The 14,131-nt window shown below is 56.0% G+C and overlaps 1 protein-coding gene across 1 annotated transcript; it reads left to right on the top strand.

Moving 5' to 3' along the window:
• The first annotated feature begins 269 nt into the window (after positions 1–269).
• Positions 270–13,231, top strand: LOC122110678 (serine/threonine-protein phosphatase 2A 65 kDa regulatory subunit A alpha isoform). Its single transcript, XM_042683283.1, has 15 exons — positions 270–426; positions 5,461–5,551; positions 6,756–6,856; positions 7,018–7,250; positions 7,553–7,700; positions 7,813–7,968; positions 10,007–10,121; positions 10,208–10,278; positions 10,482–10,616; positions 10,821–10,994; positions 11,094–11,154; positions 11,310–11,464; positions 11,796–11,938; positions 12,449–12,540; positions 12,764–13,231. Exons 1-15 carry the CDS (start codon positions 349–351, stop codon positions 12,778–12,780), a joined length of 1,770 nt encoding a protein of 589 aa, XP_042539217.1. The 5' UTR covers positions 270–348; the 3' UTR covers positions 12,781–13,231.
• The last annotated feature ends 900 nt before the right edge of the window (positions 13,232–14,131 follow it).

Below are 14,131 nucleotides of genomic sequence, written 5' to 3'. Positions count from 1 at the left end.
ATAGCTGCTCGTTTTAGCCGTAGTTAGTAGCAACGTGGGCGGGTGCAGTCTTGGTCGCTAAGATACTCGGCACTTCCGCTTCCTCTCCACTCCCTCCCAACCCCGACTCCGGCAAGCCAATGTCGTTCTTTCCACCAATGGTAAAAGGACGGTGGGCGGGACTTCACGCGTCCGGACCAAAGAAATGCTGCCGTGGCGGTAGCGCGGCCAATGAGTGTGGGGCAGCCCCTGTAGAGTGGCTAGGGCGTCCCCACGCCCGCCTTTCCTCCTCCTCCGCGCCCTGCCCCTCCCGACCCGGGCTTCAGCACAGCGCTGGCCGCAGTCTGACAGGAACGGGACGGAGCCAAGATGGCGGCGGCCGACGGCGACGACTCGCTCTACCCCATTGCGGTGCTCATAGACGAGCTCCGCAACGAGGATGTTCAGGTCTGGAGACTAGTGGGGTCTTGGGGGAAGATGGAAAAAGCGAGAGCCAGGTGGGGGCTGGAACGGCCCTCGCGGGGGAGAGCTCTGCGTTCGCTGGGAGGGGCGGAAGTGGGCGGCGGCCAATCAGCGTCCGTCTCTCAGCTCTTACGGTCGCTAGGCTGCCTGAGACGGCGTCCCGGATTGGGTGTTGGTTCAGCGGAGGGCGGGGGCCGGGTCGGCCTCGAGGGTCCCGGGCCTGGCGGGTCCGCGCGGCGGCCCGGGATCTGGGACTGGGGACGGCGGCCTCCCTGATGGGGGTCGGCGACCGGGGTTGGGGGCGGCCGAGGGCCGGGCGATTGGCAACAGGCCTTGAGTGGTCCCTGGGAGACGGGGAGGACGCGTGGTGTGGCCGCGCGTGGGGAGGGGTCCTGCGGTGTGTGTGTGGGGGGTCTTGTGCGGAGGCTGGGGCCGCCACAGACCCTCCCGTGCTGGGGTGGGTCCCTCGTTGGGAGGGGGACGTGATTCCCTCCCGAGGGGAGAACCGGCTACCTTTGGGGGCCAATCTGTACGAGGCGTATAGTTACGTCGACGGCTGCGAGGTGCCGCGGGGGGCTTCGAACCGTGGCTCGGCCCGCAGGTCCCCGCCCGCCGGCCCGGCCCGGCGCCCGGGGACTGGGCGCGGCAGTTCGTCCCGGGCGGCTCTTTCCCATGAAGTCTGGGGCTCGTGGTGATGGTGGCTCCCCTGGCTGGTTGGGGAACTGAGGCCGCTTCGGGGGTCCTGGCCCTACCGGGGGCGGCCCCTGCCCTCCCTTCAGCCCTCAGTTTACCTCGATGTAAGACCGCGCAGAAGAGGGCCCAGCCTCGTGGGTCGGGGGTAGATGACTCTGGTTCTGTTATTTGGGCCTGGGCCGCCCGTTAGGCGTCACCCCAACTTCTGGGCACCTGGAGTGAAATGAGGAGGGACGATGGGCGAAGCACAGGTCCAATGCAGCCAGAGTAAAGTGAGGAGAAGGCGGAGGTCCGCGCCGCAGAGGGGTCAGGATTTGAGGCCGATGGGGGGGGTGGGGGTGGTCTCTCCTTCAAAAGGAGACGTCTGTCTGTCCTGACAGGCCGTGTCGGGATTAAGGGGGGCTGCGGAGCCCTGCCCCACCATCCCACTGCCGCATCATTACCCCTGCTCCCCTGCGGCAGCATAGGGATTGGAGAAACGAGGCCTCAGTACAGTCCTGGGACTCCGTGTTCATCATTCATTCCAGCCCTGGGATGTACACAGAAAACAGCCAGTCGATGCTAGCTGCTCTGAGGACTGGCATGACAATTATTGTGATGGTGATGGTTTATTTGCCGGTGCCGCTGCTCACGTCTTGTGGCCCTGACCCAGTGTCCATGCCACAGAGAGGAGCACACGGAGACCTCATCTGAAGACAAAGCAGGGAACATAGACACCTAGGTCAGTGCTCCCCAAAATGTTTTCTTAGGAAACATTTCAGACCCAAGAGCACTGTACGATTAGTGCAGGGGTCAAAAAAGCACAACCCAGGCCAGATTCAGCCTTTGCTGCTTTTGCAAATCATATCAGTTTGTTTACATAACATCTGGCTCCTGGGGTGCTGGAAAGCCAGCTGAGTGGTCAGACTGACTGCCAGTCTGAAGCTGAGAGTGGTTACAGCCCTCTCTAGCACAGCCCACACACCTGCGTTCACTACCCACCCAGCTGAGTTGGCTTGTATCTTTCTGGAGGTCGCTGCCTATTTTAGTTTGGACTTAAAGTAAGTTTTGAGTCTGTGAGTCTTTCATGCTGCAGTTCTTTTACTGCCTGAAACTTAGGTAGTCAATAAGGCCCAGAGAAAATTTTCAGGTGTGTATTTTTCTTTTTCTCTTCTCTCTTCCTTCCCTTTCCTTCCTCCACACCTCTTCATTTCTCTTCTCTCTCATTTTATTTTATTCTTGCCAGTCATGAGGCTTGAAATCGGCCTGGGGACTGTCCATGAGCCTCTTTGTGCTCAAGTCTAGCACTCTTCCAGCACTTTCTGAGAGGTTTATTGGAGAGAAGTGTCTCACAGACTTTCCTGCCAGTGCTGGCTTCGAACCACGATCCTCAGATCTTAGCTTCCTGAGTAGCTAGGGTGACAGGCGTGAGCCACCAGTGCCCCATTTTTTTTTTTTTTTTGCTGTTTCGTTTTTTTTTTAGTCGGTCATGGGGCTTGAACTCTGGGTCAGGGCACTGTCCCTCAGCTCTTCAGCTCAAGGCTAGTGCTCTACCATTTGAGCCACAGTGCCACTTCCAGCCTTTGCTGCTTATGTGGTGCTGAGGAATCAAACCCAGGGCCTCCTGCATGCAAGGCAAACAGTCTATCACCAAGCCACCTTCCCAGCCCCTCTTTTGCTTTTTAAGACAGGGTCTCAACTCTGTAGTCCAGGCTAGCCTTGAACCTAGTATCCTCTTGCCTCAGCCTCCTCAGTGCTGGCATTTCAGGTGCACATCACTAAGCCCAGCTGCATTTTTTACCTAACTGTTCATCAGTTCCATTGTGATCCCAAAGAGATGCATAATGCCTTGATGAGAGGCTCATCTGCAGGGAAGCTCTCAGTTACTCTATGCCTTCCTGGGGCATGGGCCCCACTCCTCACCTCAGTGCAGCTTCCTGGTCTGCCATGCCCTGTGGGAGACCTTCTGTGCCCACCAGGGTTAGCTGGTCTCAGTGATGTCACTCACTCAGCAGACATGATGTCATTGTGCTCCGTGCACTGGAGCTAGGCAGGAGAAGCACACAGGGGAGGGTTTGCAGTCTGCTGCAGTGGTCACAATTGGAGCCTGAGGGTTAGGACCCTGTCTACCCAGGCTGGCCTAGGCGGGTGTCCCTTGCTCTCAGCTTGGTCTCTGCAGGGGAGGGAGGGTCTGGCTGCTCCTTTCTCCCTTCATGTGAACACACTACGAGAATTTGATGCACCTGTTCTCTGGGACTGCTGGGACAAATAGCCTCACCCAGTGGCTTACATTCACAGCTTCTATGGGGATCCTCTCTGTGCTCCTCTCCTCACTTCAGGCCCAGTTATGGTTCTTGATTTTCTTGGGCTTATAGATGTATCCTCAGCCTCCCCCTGCCTCTGTCCCCAGGCTGTGCCTTCTGAGTACTGTGTCTTCGCCAGCTGGGGTGCTTAGGAGGACACTGTGGTTGGCTTTAGGACCCACCCCCAATTCAGAGTGAATCCATCGTGGGATGTTGAAACAGTCACCCACAGACACTACTTTCCTGTTCACCAGCACTGGCTCAGGACTGGGAAATAGCTTACAGGCCATGTGTAAAGAAAAACAAAATTAGCCGGGTGCCAGTGGCTCACGTCTATAATCCTAGCTACTCAGGAGGCTGAGATCTGAGGATCACCGTTCAAAGCCAGCCCGGGCAGGAAAGTCCGTGAAACTCTTATCTCCAATAAACATTCAGAAAACTAGAAGTGGCTCTGTAGCTCAAGTGGTAGAGCACTTCACTTTGAGCGGAAGAGCTGAGGGACAGTGCTCAGGCCCAGAGTTCAAGCCCTATAACCGACAAAAAGAAAAAAGAAAAACAAAATTCCCTGATTTTCTCCACGTTTCCACCAGAGTCAACAGAAAAGCTTTGGCCCTGGAAATTTGAGCATTTCTCCCCAATAGCAAGCAAGCTATTTTTTTTTAAATCTGAGACTAGAACTTGAACTAGGTATCTGATGCTTTTGCTCATTGGCTGGTGCTCTACCACCAGAGCCATACCTCCCACCCCGAGCATTTCCTTATGCAACAGCAGACACAGCCCGGCCCCTCTAATTCAGTTCACTTCTCACCCTAACTTCCCCTGCTGTGGATGTGAAGGCCCAGGTTGCTTGCCTGTGTTTCTGACTCTGCCCCCACGTGGGGCTGATCGGCTCAAAGGAATCAGTACCGGGAACAAATCCTCTTGGGTTTACCATAAAGGATGCCACTGAAAAGAGATGTGTGGCAAGGCCCGGGGAGCTGCATGCCTTGTCTACACCCCCTACGCTCCACGAACCCTCACATTTTTAGCTCTCTGGAAGCTCTCCAAACCCTTTCTTTTTTTTTTTTAATGCAGACTTCATTGGATCGGGATGACTGGGTCAAAGTGTGATCAAGCAGAAGGGGTGTGACAGGGCCAGGCTGGGGGCCTAGCAGCACCTCCTCCTGCACGCTGTGGCCCTCCTGTTGGCATGTGGGGCTGGACCCTTCCCAAAATAGGTCTTGGGATGTACTGTGCGACACTGCTCTGGATTCTGCTGCAATGGCTCTGAGACAGAAAAGCTGGGCGCAGTAGTTACCATGGCCCTTCTCTGAAACAAAGCTCAGGTTCTATGGCCAGCATTCCCGAGGGAATTAATGAGCCAGAAACTGTGTACCCAGAGCCACCTTTACTTGAGTTCCCATTCACTCATGGTATTGCCCACAGCATGGCTGTGGATGCCCCTCTGTTGTCATTGTTATATTGAGAGAAGATCGCACTATGTATCCCAGGCAGGTTTTGAAGTCACGATTCTTGTGCCTCAGTCTGCTGAGTACTGGGATTACAGGTGTGCATCAGCATACCTGACTTTTGTTTTTGTAGTAATAGTATCCTATTGTTTGTTCTCTCATCATCACCATTAGCCACAAGTCTTGTGTTTAAATGCCTGCTCTGCCAGCCATCCTCTTACCTCTGTGAGCTGGCCAGAGGTTCAGCCTTGTGTTGCGCCTCACAGGATTGACGCTGTGAGCCAGCTTCATACCTTGTACGATTGCTTTGAGGGTTCAGTGAGGTCACAGGTGTGTGTGCCTTGTCTAGGGCCTGGCCCAGAGTATGCATGCATGCATGCTATGCAGCGGCTGCTACTAAGTGGAGTATGTGGTGTAGTAGCCAGTAGTGGGCAGTGTGTGTGATCTTATGAGAACTCAGAAAGTGTGCTGTTTCTATTGAACTATGAGCTCCAGGTCAGAGGAGGGCATGGTGGGTGTGCTGAGTGTCTGCTCCCAGCACTGTGGAGCTCCCTTGAGTCTGGGATTACTGACATTCTCCCTCATTCTCTTCTCAGCTTCGCCTCAACAGCATCAAGAAGCTGTCCACCATCGCCTTGGCCCTTGGGGTGGAAAGGACACGAAGTGAACTCCTCCCCTTCCTTACAGGTGGGGACTCTTGGGGCCTAGTGCAGTAGGGGGTGCCTGGAGATGGCTTCTGCTTAATAAGAGAAGCCCACGGCAGGGGCCCTGGATGATGGGGTACAGAGGCTGAGGTGCAGGTAGACAAGCTTTATGTACTGCAGGACTGTGTTGAGGGGAAGGCTGAGGAAGAGGAAGGTTGAGGCAGGATGTCCTCTCGGAAGTGTGCTGGAAGGCAGCCGCAGCCCTGGAGTGAGACTCTCAGCCTGAGACCTGCCTCGGGCTCTGCCAGATAGACACATGGAGAGCATTCAGTCCGTTTAACACCTAAGTGTCAGCTGTGAGGACAGTCTCATCAATGTTCTGCCTGCCTGGATGGAAAGAACTGGGGCTTGGGATGGGGGGGGGAATGTGGGAGCTTCAGACCAAGAGCTGCTGGGTATCCAGACACGTGGGCTCAGAGCCCCAAGGGACGTTAGGTCCCTTCTTTGGACTTGCTGCCTAGGAGCCTCTCCAGTCGCATGTGTCTTTGGGAAAAGGTGGTGCTGTCCAGACAGACAAGCCGATGCCTCGGCCTCACGCCAGCAGAACATGCAGGATTGGTTTTGTAAGCGATTACTGCAGCATGATCGTGGGGTAGAGCAAAATGCCAGGCTGGCATCTTAAAGGACAGCAGTGTAGTGTCAGGGATCTGGAGGTGGTGCTCTGAGCCCAGGGTGCTGCGCTTCCTGTGGTGAGTCCTAGGTCAGAAAGGAAGAATCCCAGAGATCACCTGTGCCCCGGCCTGCCCTGCCCAGCCCTGAGGCCTGAGACTGTGGCTGGGCTTGGCGCTGTCTTCGGTGGGAGCCGGACACAGGGGCCAGTGGTTGGGGGCAGGCTGGGGGAGGGACAGCCTGCAAAGCCTCCAGGAGGCAGTAGCTGAACCCAGTCTGAACAGATAGAAAAGGATTTTTGGCAGAGAACAGTGCTGAGAGTGTAAGCTGTACTTGAACAGGAAATCTGCTTGCCACAGTGATGCACAGGATGGGACTCGGTCTCCCCTCCCTGAGAGGTGTAGAGTGGCCCTGTCATGTAGTGCTCCCCCACCCATCCCCAGCTCGTATGTTGTTCTCTGTGCTGGCCATATGGAAAACCTCTGGGTACTGACAGCAAGCTTGGGTATCTTGGGGCCGGGATCCCAGGGTGCCGGGGCCCCAGGGTGGGCTATGATGGGAATGCTCTGCCCCTACAGACACCATCTACGATGAGGATGAGGTCCTTCTGGCCCTGGCTGAGCAGCTGGGAACCTTCACCGGCCTGGTGGGGGGCCCAGAGTACGTGCACTGCCTGCTGGTGAGTATAGCATGTGGGGTCCTCGCTCCCATCCGTGGAGCAGAGACAGGAGCCATGGAGCAGGGTTGGTAGGGGGGCGGGGTGCTGTCCAGGGGGATGGCCTCAGAGCTGGAGGGCTGAGCAGAGCATCAGTGCCACCCGCCCCTCCCCTGCCCCTGCAGCCCCCACTGGAGTCGCTGGCCACGGTGGAGGAGACGGTGGTGCGGGACAAGGCTGTGGAGTCCTTGCGGGCCATCTCCCATGAGCACTCGCCCTCTGACCTCGAAGCCCATTTCGTGCCCCTGGTGAAACGGCTGGCGGGGGGTGACTGGTTCACCTCCCGCACCTCGGCCTGCGGCCTCTTCTCTGTCTGCTACCCGCGAGTGTCCAGCGCTGTGAAGGCAGAGCTCCGCCAGTGAGTCCTGGGCTCCCTTGCCACCACCTGCCCCACCACCTCTGTCCTGTCCCCTTGGGTCAGCTCACCTGCTGGGCCTCAGGGGCAGTCCCCTCCCCCTCCATGGGTGTATGAATGCGCAGTAACCCTACCTGCTGCTCCCTTGAGCTGCCCTGGCCGAAGGCTGCCCTCCTCCTCTTCCTCCTATCCTGAGTGAAGCCTCCAATACCCTGGGCAACAACCATAGTGCCCAAGGGTCCACGCCCTCTGATCTCTCTCGGTTCCTTGAGTTCCTCCTGCCCAGCGCCACTCTGGATCCCCAGGTACTTCAGGAACCTCTGCTCAGATGACACCCCCATGGTGCGGCGGGCCGCAGCTTCCAAGCTGGGGGAGTTCGCCAAGGTCCTAGAGCTGGACAACGTCAAGAGTGAGATCATCCCCATGTTCTCCAACCTAGCCTCTGATGAGCAGGTGGGTCCCTGCTCTGCCCTTTCTCCTCTCTCCCTTGGTTCCTGCCCCCATCCCACCACTGGCCCTCTGCCCTTATGCCCCATGGGCACTCAGCACCCCTTCTGCTCCCCAGGACTCCGTGCGGCTGCTGGCGGTGGAGGCGTGTGTGAACATCGCCCAGCTCCTGCCCCAGGAGGACCTGGAGGCCCTAGTGATGCCCACACTGCGCCAGGCGGCTGAGGACAAGTCCTGGCGCGTCCGCTACATGGTGGCCGACAAGTTCACTGAGGTGCGTGAGGCCTGCAGTGCACATGCAGGGCCAAGGCAGAAGGGAAGAGGGACGTGTGTCTGTCCTGCATGGGATTGGGCAGCCTGATGTCTGTGGGCAGGGAAGCCAGGGCTGGATCTTGGCAGGGTCAGGAGTGCACATTCACACTGGGAAGCTGTCACTCGCCCTGATTTGTACATGGCAGGGCCCGGGAAAGGTGGGAAAGTGAAGCTCTCTGTCCTGGGCTCCATGCGAGACTCTTGTCCTGCCCAGGAGTGGAAGCTGCAGACAGATAAGGAGCTGAGGTAGAAACAGGGCTGCTCACCAGCACTCCATACCACTTACACTGATAAAAGAGCATGAGGCCCTTGGAGGGCTACCCTTGTGTGTGCGTTAGTATGGACCCATCAGTTCTGGTGATGGTCAGGAGCAAGCATAAGGCATCTCTGGCAACCAAGAAAACCCAGAGTCACTAGGCACCTATTTGTCTGGACGTATGTTCATACTGGCAACTGGGGCTATGAACTGGGGCCTTGTGCTCGCTGGGGAGGTGCCTCCCTTCTTGAGGCACACCCTACCCTTTGGATTTATTTTTTCAGCTAGGATTTCCACCTTTGCCTAGGCTAACCTTGCCTCCAATTCTCCTAACTGCCTCCTATATATCTAGCTAGATTGTAGGTGTGAGCTGCTGTGCACAGCCCATTTTATACATGTGTACTGTTATTATAGAGGGGATGTACAGAGGGATTACAGTGGCATGCATGAGTCAGAGAATGAGGACATTTCCTTTTGTACAGAGTGTCTGCTGTTCTCTCATTCCCTCACAGGCCCTCCCTCCCATCTCTACCCACGAGTTGTTCAGTTTACTTTCATCAATGTCCTGTGAGCTCCATGGATGCACTTTTTTTTTCTATCCTTTTTCTCTCCCTAGACCATCCCAGAGATAACACGAGAACAGACTCTTTATCAGATAAAGAACACAGAAGTATCAAAAGCTAAAACCAAAAAATATAGATGTATTTTGTTTCCACATCTTGGGATTTGTTTCAGTATGTGTAATATTTTATATAAATATGAAGAGACGCTTAGGCATTGGGCCTTTGTGATTCTCTCCTAAGACTATTTTCCTTTGGTCTCACTGTGTGTGTCTCTGGAATCCTGTGGCATTTGTCATATCCCAGTGCATTTTAGATCTAACTTCCTTATATCAGAGAGAACGTGCACCATTAATCTCCAATCTTGACTTACCTCACTTCACATGATTTGTTCTAGTTCCATCCATTTCCCTGCAAATGACATTATTTTATTCTTCCTAATGACTGTGTAAAGTTCCATTGTCCACATTTTGTGGGTCCACACATCTACTGTGGGGCTTCTGGGCAGTTTCCATATCTTAGCTATTGTGAGTAGTGTGGCAGTGAACATGGGTGTGCAGGTGTCCTTGTCATGATGCTCAGTGTAGATGCCCAGGAGTGGGTGGTAGGGAAGGTCTGTGTTTAGTATTTGGAGGAACCTGCAGACTGCTGTGCTGAGTGGCTGCACTAGTTCACATTCCCACCAGCTGCACAGTAGGGCTCCTTTTCTCCACATCCCTGCCAGCATTAGTTCGAATTCACAATGCTGGCCAATCTAACTAGATTAAGATGGAATCTCAGGGTTGTTGTGATTTGTAATTCCTTCATGCCCAGAGATGATGAGCATTTCCTCTTGTGTTTCTTTGCCATTCTTCCCTCTTCTGAAGAGTCTCTCCTTAGCTTCCCTGCCCGTTTAGTGACTCAGCACACTATATTTTAGTATAAATGTAAAAGCGGGAGACACTGCATCGCTGGCATGTTTTTGGATCAGGTCACAGAAAGCCCCACTTGGGACAATGTGAACTAAGGTCTGTGGTTTTGGGGCACACTGCTGAGGACGAGGCCTGGCTCTGGGGAGATCAGCCTGCCTAGTCACCACACCTCTGTACCGCTTCTGCCTGGATTTTGGCCTCAGTAGCTGAGAAAGGCTGCCAGACCCCCTTTCGCTCCACACACCCCGCTTCTCCCTGGTTCTGGGTTTACAGCTCCAGAAAGCAGTGGGGCCTGAGATCACCAAGACCGACCTGGTGCCCGCCTTCCAGAACCTGATGAAGGACTGCGAGGCCGAGGTGAGGGCCGCGGCCTCTCACAAGGTGAAAGGTGGGTGCCCGTGACCCATGCTTGAGGAGGGGTAATCAGGGTGGAGGTGCAGCCGGCTCCATCTCATCCCCCACCCTGGCCCGCAGAGTTCTGCGAGAACCTCTCTTCGGATTGTCGGGAGAACGTGATCATGACCCAGATCTTGCCGTGCATCAAGGTAACCAATTTGGCGGACGGAGTCAGCTGGGCATGAAAGAGGGCACAGAAAAGGTTGTAGAAATGCCCCAGGCAGCTGGGTCACAGGCTGCAGCTAAGGAGATGGAGGCATGGACCCTGCAGCCCACCCTCATGCCCCTGCCAATCGTGTTCAGAGGAGGCTGAGGCAGGTCCCCCGGGGCCTCCCTCCCTTGTCCCTCCCAGGAACTGGTGTCAGATGCCAACCAGCATGTGAAGTCCGCCCTGGCCTCCGTCATCATGGGCCTCTCTCCCATCCTGGGCAAAGACAACACCATCGAACACCTCTTGCCCCTCTTCCTGGCCCAGCTGAAAGACGAGGTGAATCTCCCCTCCCCCAGTCTCCCACCCAGGTGATCAATCGCCATCCCGGAGTCCATTGGGGATCCCCCGGGCCAGGTTGGGGCTGGGGCAGTGGCACTGGGGAGATGGCAGGTCTGTAGGGTATTGCTATGGGGTGGCACTCCCCTCCCCCCATTCTGGGCCACCTTAGGCCAGGCATCACTGGAGCCCCATCCTCTGCAGTGCCCGGAGGTGCGGCTGAACATCATCTCCAACCTGGACTGCGTGAATGAGGTGATCGGCATCCGGCAGCTGTCCCAGTCGCTGCTGCCTGCGATCGTGGAGCTAGCCGAGGATGCCAAGTGGCGGGTGCGGCTGGCCATCATCGAGTACATGCCCCTGCTGGCTGGGCAGCTGGTGCGTGATCCAGGGCATGCCGGGTAGGACGGGGGGGTGGGGGGGGGCGCGCCGGCCTCCCTCACCCTCGGAGCCCTCACCACCTCTCTCATCTGGCAGGGAGTGGAATTCTTTGATGAGAAACTCAACTCATTATGCATGGCATGGCTGGTGGACCATGGTGAGTCCTGCCAGAAGGACCTGGCAGCCAGTGGGTGGGGCCACGCTACTGTTCCGTCTGTGCCCTGCCCCACGCTGTTGGAACCCTGGGGAAGGCTGGCGCTGAGCCATGACCCACTTTAAAACTCCCCCATGGCCTTCCTGTCACCCTTGCAGTCTATGCCATCCGTGAGGCAGCCACCAGCAACCTCAAAAAGCTGGTGGAGAAGTTCGGGAAGGAGTGGGCACATGCCACCATCATCCCCAAGGTGCTGGCCATGTCTGGAGACCCGAACTACCTGCACCGCATGACTACCCTCTTCTGCATAAACGTGAGTGTGGCTGGGCCACACCTGAGCCCAGGAGCCGGCTTGCCAGGGGAGGGGCACGCATGGTCCTGGACACCAAGCTTGCGAGTGGAGAGGCCGGAGGCCAGGACCAGCGGTACACATCTGGAGCTGGGCAGGCTCCAGGCCTCCGGCACCCTTGGCCTGGGCGTGGGTGAGCTGGTGTGAGACACACCTTTGGCTGCGTGTTCAGAGTTGAGCTTGTTGTAAATCGTAATCGCGGGGAGATGGTGTCAATTGTGCTCTCTGTTTGGATGCCACCTGGGCCCAGGTGTCAGGCGCTGACTGTACTGATCGTGTGCCTGTGCGTGGCCAGGTTCTGTCGGAGGTGTGCGGGCAGGACATCACCACCAAGCACATGCTGCCCACTGTTGTGCGCATGGCAGGGGACCCTGTCGCCAACGTACGCTTCAATGTGGCCAAGTCCCTGCAGAAGATTGGGCCCATCCTCGACAACAGGTGAGCTGGGACTCGCTGTTCTTATGCTCCTTTCCAGCTACACTGTTTCTTCCTTTGTGGTGATACTGAGGGTTGACCTCGCTAGGCAAGCATTCTGCCACTTGAGCCATGCCCCCAGCGCTTTTTGCCTTTGTTATATTTCACAGAGTGCATGTGTAGGCCCAGGCTGCCTGGTCTGTGCATGCTGCTCACACTGCTAGGATAACGGGTGCCACCACGCCCAGGTATTGCTAGAGCTTCCTCAGTGGCTGGGATTCCAGATGTGCACCAGTGTGTTCAGCTGCCACTGCTCCCTGCTGCTTCCTCCCAGTGTCAGCTTCACTGTAGACTGAGGAGTCGGCAGTGGCGGTGGCAAGCCTTATGGGGAGGGGTGTGAAGGGAAGGGAAGTGAGGGGTGGCTCAGCATTGCTAGCCATCTGGAGATGCAAGGGAGTGGCCAGGCCTGAACTGAGTTCCCAGCTGTGGGCCCCCATCTGCTTCATGCTCCAGTCCTTTCCCCTCTGCTTCCAGCACCCTGCAGAGCGAGGTCAAGCCGGTCCTGGAGAAGCTGACCCAGGACCAGGATGTGGATGTCAAGTACTTTGCCCAGGAGGCCTTGACTGGTGCGGGCTTCGGGTGGGCTGCGAGTGGGAGGGCGGTGGCAGGAGGGAGGGATGGAAGTGCCTTGGCAGGGGCCTGGGAGGGCCACAGGGTGGCAGTGCCCAGTCAGTGACTGGGGGGGCCAGGCCAGACATGCCGGTGGATGGGGAGAGGGTGGTGGGGCCTGGGCAGGGGCGTAAGAGGGCCAGGCTGGGCTTCTGAGCTGGCCCATTCCTGTTCCTTCAGTTCTGTCTCTTGCCTGATGCTGGATGAAGAGCCAGTGCTTGGGCCTCCAATGCCTGGCCTCTGGCCCACCCTTGGCTCAGCCCTACCTGAGCTCCTCCCTCATGGAGCCAGTGTGTCGCTGACAGCCCTCCCTGTGCATGGCCTGATCCCAGACCTGGCCCCACACACGTTCCTTGAGCCGCCTGGGGAGATGGCGCCCGGCCCCCTCCCAAAGGCTGAGGGACACGCGGTGGGATGGACAGCAGCCAGGAGGAAGGCGCCACTCCTGCCCTGTAGGGAGAGATGCGAGCATCCGGGTCACTGCCTCTTGCTGCTGAGATGGGGACCCCATCCCCACCTCCCTCCCACCTTCCTCCTCTTCCCTCCCCCCACCTCCCACCCCGGTGGTTTATTTGTGTCAACTGTACTGTTTATATTTTATTCCTTTTTTTTCCCTCTTTTCACAAAGAAATAAAGGTGTAGAAACAGTCGGTCCTCAGGTCTTAATGGGGGTTGGCGGGAATGTCTTGGGACGTTGGTCTCTGCCCTTTTCTGTGAGGAGACTTAGTCCTAAGCACTCACACTGGGTGTCCTGACCCCTAGGCATGCTGCCTGCTGTGGCAGAGCTGGCCAAGGACCTGGGCTGCCTGCGGAGGCCCTACTGTTCACATCCTCCTATTATTCACATCCTCCTACTGCTCAAGTCCTCTTACTGTTCACTGAGCCACACCCCTGCCCTGGGAAAATCATCCATTTTTTTTGATGAGCACATAGTATTGTATCAAAGCCTGGGTTTCCACTGGGTACTGCAAGCATGCCCAAGGCCCCTGTGGTAGAGGACATCACTGTGAGTCTCCTTTACAGCTGTATATCATTTTTTTTTTCTTTTGGTTACTCATGTGGATTGAACTCTAGTCCTGGCTGCTGTGCCACAGCTCTTCAGTTGAGGGCGAGCACTCTACCACCTGAGCCACAGCATCACTTCTGGTTTTCTGGTGGTTTATTGGAGATAAGAGTCTCATGAACTTTCTTGCCTTGGCTGGCTTTGAACCGTGATCCTCATATCTCAGCCTTCTGAGTAGCTAGGATGACAGGAGTGAGCCACTGGCTCGCAAATAGGTTTGTGTCTTTTAAAGTCTGGATTCCACCTTGGAAAAACATTTACGTTTCTTGTCTGGCTTGTTTTCCTTCCCAAGATCTATGGTGAATTCCAGTTCGATCCATTTTCCTGCATTTGCCACGCTTTGTTCTTCATGGAAAGTTGTTTTTTAGCAGAACAGACAAATATACGAGATAGAAAGGAGTAGACGGCAATAGATATTATATTAAAAATTTGGAGCTATTTGGTGGTGGGGAATTGTACAACATAAAGCTGATAGTATTTTCTGG

The sequence above is a fragment of the Dipodomys spectabilis genome, unplaced genomic scaffold (genome assembly GCF_019054845.1).
Source record: "Dipodomys spectabilis isolate Male_0828 unplaced genomic scaffold, ASM1905484v1 ptg000080l, whole genome shotgun sequence".
NCBI classification, from domain to species: domain Eukaryota; kingdom Metazoa; phylum Chordata; class Mammalia; order Rodentia; family Heteromyidae; genus Dipodomys; species Dipodomys spectabilis.
Note: the sequence above shows the minus strand (reverse complement) of the source record. Positions and strands in the feature narration are given on the sequence as shown.